The sequence below is a fragment of the Syngnathus typhle genome, linkage group LG8 (genome assembly GCF_033458585.1).
Source record: "Syngnathus typhle isolate RoL2023-S1 ecotype Sweden linkage group LG8, RoL_Styp_1.0, whole genome shotgun sequence".
NCBI lineage: Eukaryota > Metazoa > Chordata > Actinopteri > Syngnathiformes > Syngnathidae > Syngnathus > Syngnathus typhle.
In genome coordinates, this window is record NC_083745.1 from 6,931,054 (window position 1) to 6,937,750 (window position 6,697).

A 6,697-nucleotide genomic window follows, 5' to 3' on the forward strand; every position below is an offset into this window, starting at 1 on the left:
TCTGTCCTCAAACATCTACACAGACCCACAATGAAACACAAACGCAGGTGTAGCACACACATCCGCAATATATGCAACTCACATAGTTGGCTTGATAAGTGGGTCGCTTCCCAGGCGAAATGAAGGCAAGTCTTCTGTGACTGTCCCCTTTCGGAGAAGAAAGTTTTCTGTGAGATCAAATCCTGGAAAAAAAAAAAAAAGAAGAATGTGGAACAGGACAAGTCAGTAGATTTGGATGTTGTGCTATTTACATTGCAGATTTTGTCCTTTGGTACATACCTGTGATTTCCAGCGTTTCATCGAAGCTATCAGAAAACCTGAGAACCTCTACATTCAGTATTGGACAGGAATCATCTGAAAGAAGACAAAAGATAAACCTCATGCCTCGCGTCTCCTGCTCTAACTCCAGTTCAGCTTTCTCCAAAAGTTTCCCTCAACACCAGATGAAGTCCCTCGACATTTTGCTGGTTACTTTTTATTAAAAAAAAATAAAGTCACCAGAGGGCTCTAAAACTTGTGTAATTTACCGTCAAGTTACCAACATTGCCAGGTTGGCAGCACCGCTGTGTGTAGTAAAGTCATTGGCAAAAACATCATCACTAGATCATAAAGTATTAATTAATTAATTAATTAAGTACTAAGTAAGTCATAGATGGACTTGTTAAACTTGTTCACATTCCATTCAGGCAATAGTGAATATTAGATCATTTTCCTTTGCAGTACGAACCATACGTTGTTGTTTTTTATATTGGCATCATTAATTGTCAATCATTCACCCTTGTATAGGGAATTTTACTATTGATTAATCTTATATTCAAACCTAATTATTCATTGATAAACATTTGCATTGTGATGCATCTATGAATCAATTTTTTCTTCCACCCCAAAACAGTGGAGGGCAAACAAGAACAATTCAAATGCTGTGTAGTACAAGAGCATGGAGACAATACAGGTATAAATAAAAAGGAGTGTACCCATCATAAATGGACGACAGGTGAATGGGACCATATGGTAGAAAGGTAAACAAAACCAAGAAGTAAAACTAACAGGAACCAGCTGAGGTAAACAAAGGCGGAATTGCAAAAGCAAACATTACAAACAGATTTGAACTAAAATGAGTAGAATACTTGAATAACTAAAATACTCCAGACTATTTGCACATACTTGGAAAATGATCATTTGTGAAAGAGGAGGGCAGAAAGTGGCCACCAGCGTACTTACCTGTCCGTTCATTAACTGCCATTCCGAAAATGCAAGGAATTAAGAGAAAAGTCCAAAGATAAGCAGTCCATCTTAGCAGGCAGGTCATGGCTCTGACACAATAAAGTTGTTTCCTTGAAAACCTTGAAAAAAAACAGGTAAAACACAGAATTTCATTTGAAACTCACTCTGCTTGACAATGAAATAGCTTACAATCAGTCTGTGCTGTTTTGGTTGTCTGCAATCATTTCCACTGCACTCTATTCATTATCCTCAAAAGCATTGGCTTCATTTTAAAAGACAAAGATAACTAAGCAATATGATTTATTGATGTAATTTTAATAAAACAGTCTAATTTTGCAGTTTACCGATCCTATTTTCAGATGCACTCTTATGACTCAAAAGTCTCTTTGTGCATCAAGTCCGACACAATTGGACCATTGACTTCTTCCATCTATCTTCTATACGGGCGTGCTGGAGCCTATCCCAGCAGTCATCGGGCAGTTGGCGGACGCCCTGAACCGGTTGCCAGCCGATCGCAAGGCACACAGAGAAGAACAACCGTCCGCACTCGCACTCACACCTAGGGGCAATTTGGAGCGCTCAATCGGCCTACCAAACATGTTTTGGGGATGTGGAAGGAAACCGGAGTGCCCGGAGAAAACACACGCGGGCATGGGGAGAACATGAAAACTCCACACAGGGAGGGTCGGAGGTGGAATCGAACCCACTCCCTCCTAACTGTGAGGCGAACGTGCTAACAATTTAATGCCGCGTACACAGCCAAGTTGAATGCGTTCATGGGATTAGGAAATTACTATAAGAACTATCACGGAGTGGTATACTTTTAATTTATAATACAACCACAGTACAGAGAGCAGAAACAATCAATTAACAATACACCACAAATACTCGACTCTATATTCTGCATCAAATGTGTGCATATATATATATATATATATATATATACACACTACCGTTCAAAGGTTTGGGGTCACAAAATTGTTTGGGTGACCCCAAACTTTTGAACGGTAGTGTATATATTTATTATATAATTATTTATAGATCATATATATAATCTTCTGTGTAAAAAATCTTATAATATATATGTATACTTATATTCATAGATTATATATAGTCTTATACAAATATAAGATATCATTTATAATATTTAATTCATAATATTTTATTATAATAATATTTACACTACCGTTCAAAAGTTTGGTGTCACCCAAACAATTTTGTGACCCCAAACTTTTGAACGGTAGTGTATATATATATATATATATATATATATATATATATATATATATATATATATATATATTAAAAGTATACCACTCCGTGATACTTCTTATAGTGTTATCCTCATCCCATGAAAGCATTCAACTTGGCTGTGTACGCGGCATTAAATCACCAGTGTTTTGATCTGCGTGCTGTCAACAGTGTTTTGATGAAGAGCCTTACATGAAAGGAGTGAACCGATAAACCTCAACTTGTGAGCATATGCAGAACCATGTGGCACGATCGCCTTGATGCCACTGTGGAGAAGGCAATAGGACTTTGTGCTTAAACACTTTCAGAAACGTTTTTTTTCTTCAGAGAGCTTTTTCACTTTATATGAACGATTCTGACCGAACATTAGTGATGAAATATTCAAATATTTGTAATACATTACACGGGCAATTAGTTACAAGATACCTTATCAGATGCATCTGCACATAGATCCAATAGACAATAAAAGCACAACAAATATGCATTTACTAAGATACTAGTCTGCTTCCAGACTTTGGTAAAGGTGGCCTTAGGCAAGACACCAACCTCACCACCCATGACTCACGAGCTGCAGCACACTTTGACATTTTGCATGCCTCCATGTGTGGGGACCTGGATCACAGTGAGGTATGCAACATAAATATGCAGCAAAGCGTGCGATGGATTTCAACATGAAGGGTTCTGGGTATATGAAGAATATATACATTTAGACTAAAAGCCACCTTGTATTCAGCTATGTGTGTAAGAGCACAAGAGGACTGAACTTGACCCAAAGGGACCAACCACACTGCACACAAACATTGCACTGCAGCCTGACAGCATGGAACTTTTGGCCCATTGGCATGATGGCGCTCGGGGATGAAGTGACAACTTGAAGTCAAGCATGGGACAAGTAGCACTACAGAGGTATCACGTTCCTTGTTTATGTGAAGGTGTGATGTTATTCTCAACACACCCTTACTTTAAGCAGATTCTTATGGGACATATTCTATGCACCATTCCAATACTTTATTATATTTCACGTGCATATATTAAGGCAGCTGTTGAAAGTGTTTAAACATTCAGTGACTGAGTTCCATTGGCTGTCTAACTTAAAATGACAGCTCTCAATATGTGTTTCTGAGTGCGTTCGGTGATTGGCTGCTTGACTTAATTTTTGAGGCTACTTAGCGCATAATTTCCTCGGGCTGTCCCACCTACATCCTATTTAGCTGAATTAACACTCGGTACATAAGCAATTTAAAAATGGTCAAATTAACATTTTAGCGCTGGATGTCCGCTGAAAAGGGGGATAAAAAAAGCAGAACAGATACTGTGTGGAAGGTAAGGTGTTGCGCAAACGCAAAAATTGTATGCGTTAATTTATTAATGATAAGTACTTACAGTTGCGGGGAAAGTTTCCTCTAATGCAGTAAGGTAGAAAAAGCAGGAATCAGCGCATAGTCCATGTGAGATAACGATCAGTCCGATTGCGGGTTTGAGGACTTGGAAATAAGTCACAGTGGGATCGCCGACTGATAGAGCTCCTTATTAGTTACAACCAAGTGGCCCTCCCACTCCACTATGTCATTCCACGCAGGAGACCTGCAGCAAAACAAACTCGCAACACCGACAACAAACTCACAAGTCAGCCAAGTGGACGAGCGCAAGCGCACCGGTTGTGAGCGTCAGTCAAACGTTTTGGTTGATAAGGATGATAAGATGAGAGAATTTTTTTTTTTTCCCAATGATATTTATTTTAACATCCCAATGTGTTTACTATACGTACAGTTCTGATTCAAATGGTTTACCACAATATTTGTGCAGTCTGATTTTTTTTCAATGTTCTGTATGAATTTAAACTAGTGACATTTTTCACAAAGAAAAAACTTTGTTTTTTCCGCAAGCAATTCATCTAGAGGTGATTAACTTTTTAGGTTTGAAGGTGTTCATTAATCTGGAGAGAATTTCCACTTCTACCAGCGACATGTTTGGCATTAAACAATGTGATGTTGTCATCCAGGTGAAAACTGACCTTTTAGTATTTGAAAAGGCAGCGGAGTTCACTTTAATAGTACCTGAGAGTGGAAAGTCACTGTTTTTAAGATTAAAGATTGGCGTCACTGTGAGAATATTTGAACAGTTTTTTATTTTCTTTATTTGTGTCCACCGTGAAATAAAGTTGACAGTAAATGTGGGAATTGAGAAATCGGCATGTTTGATATTCTCTTGAAATAGTAATAGCACATAATTTTATATTTGAACTCAATCCTCAAATATTAAAAAACGATTTCTTCATTAAGTTTGCTCAGAGGTGCTACACAAATGTATCGTTTACTAAGCATAAACTAAATATTGTTTTAAAATGCACACTACTACTATTGTTAAGCACTGGATATAAGCAATTAACTTTTTATTATATTACATATTTAACACAAATGAATGTCCGTAAGCTAAAAATTAATCGGAAAACACACATAAACACATAGAATGTATTACTAAAGGAAAGTCTGTTGAAGTTGTAGGTACAATGGTTCAACAGAATGCAATTACTTTGAATCCCGCATTGGCCCTGAGGCTCTACTAATGAGCCTGTATAAATGTGCTTGTGTACATCTGTAGATTATTTGTACTAGATCAGTTTGCCTTCATTTGTTCATTTGTACACTTTGTGTGTTTTTGCAAAAAGAAAATAAACAGTAAATGTTTGCCTTCAATTCAAATACACTCCATTCAGAGTCTAAACCATCCAAAGCACTTTTGTTGTAAAGCACCTGTCTTTATAATGTGTTACTAATCTCTGCGCACACACAACCATTGGCATTCATTTGCCAAGATGAGGAGACATGTAGACATCAACGTAGAAAAAAAAAATACAATTACGCATCGATTCGGCTTGCAGCTTCAGTACAATGGAGTCCTTATGCAATATGACCATATGATTGAAGTGAAAGAAAGAAAGTATATCAACGGCAAACACTCCAAGGATAGCTGTGAGAAACGTGCTCCTGTTTAGAAAAACAAAATAAATATCCCCTGGTTTGAAGCAGGTGCTGAAGTCGCTGCAGAATAGTGGTAGACTAGGAATACACATTGTGAACTAGAAAAACAAAATAAACACTCCCTGGTTGGAAGCAGACGCTGAAATCGCTGCAGAATAGTGGTAGACTAGGAATATACACTCTAAACTAGAAATCAAAAGCACTGTATGATATACTTGATATACTGCACTCAATGAAAACTCAGTAATGACAGTGAAGACCAATATGCGACTGACAATATATTTCTATCTTGCTAGTTAGCTATAGACAGCATACAGTAGTTCCGTAATTTTCTATTGTTGCCCTTGCTTTGGTGTCAAGTTTATAGATGTCTTTGTGTCCTTTATTAGATTGGGCACACATCAGCTTTTGTAGGCATTGCACACATAGGATGTCTAAATAGACACGCATTAAACACACTTCATCAAGTGAGACTGAATGAGGCAAAAAAAACAAACATGCAGAGGAAATTATAATTCCCCTGTGAGACAAAGTAGGTGGTGCAATACAAACAAGTTAATAATGTGCCACATATTACCTGATATGGAAGTGTTTCTGCAAGTATAATGTAGGCCTTGTTTCCAGCTGGGCTAAAGCTGACGCCCCACTGAGAATACACATCCCGTAATTATTTATTTTCATTTTAATGTCTTGCACAACCTGCAAAGGATAACAGTGCAATGACAAAGCATTGTTCTTGGTGTATAACATTTCCTCAGGCTCGGACGCTTGCATGTGAAATATAAAACTGACATGTACGTTCAGATTACAGTCAACATCCTGTCTCAAGGCTAAATATGCAAATGTGCTTTCTGGTCACTGATAACGGAAACATACAATTTGTTTAGCTTCAGGGGACTTTATTTAAAATGAGCAAAACATAAAGATCCATATCAAAAAGCCAAATACTAGCAAAGTATTAATGTACTGCTTGTGATAAATAGCATAACTTTGGGGATTTATTCTGAATACTACTACAGGAAAAAACAAGAGATAAAACAGCCAGCATAAAGGATGGGAAGACTTTAAAGAGAAAAAAATAATGAATACAGGTTTTTAATGCCAACGTTGTTGAAATACTAAAAATTACCCCAATCCTCGGTTCAGCATAATTAAGACTCGCATTAAACTTGGGTTTTGTAACAAACTAATTTGGGAATGAAACTATTACACATTCTGACTACTATTTCTACTGTATTTGG

The 6,697-nt window shown here is 37.3% G+C and overlaps 1 protein-coding gene across 5 annotated transcripts in view; it reads right to left on the reverse strand.

Annotated features, from left to right (window-relative positions):
- The window catches only part of LOC133158467 (collagen alpha-1(XIX) chain-like), a 73,812-nt gene extending 69,732 nt beyond the window's left edge, over positions 1–4,080 (reverse strand). For 2 of the 5 annotated variants that reach the window (XM_061285708.1, XM_061285706.1), the window contains exons 1-4: positions 3,859–4,079; positions 1,222–1,343; positions 280–354; positions 83–182 (exon numbers count right to left, since the gene is read on the reverse strand). In XM_061285708.1, coding sequence (XP_061141692.1) covers positions 83–182; positions 280–354; positions 1,222–1,309 — 263 coding nt within the window. In that variant the 5' untranslated portion in view covers positions 1,310–1,343; positions 3,859–4,079. Of the gene's footprint in view, positions 1–82; positions 183–279; positions 355–1,221; positions 1,344–3,858 lie in introns of all 5 variants that reach the window. The other 3 variants (XM_061285709.1, XM_061285710.1, XM_061285707.1) reach the window with 2 other exon arrangements.
- Positions 4,081–6,697: the final 2,617 nt, after the last annotated feature.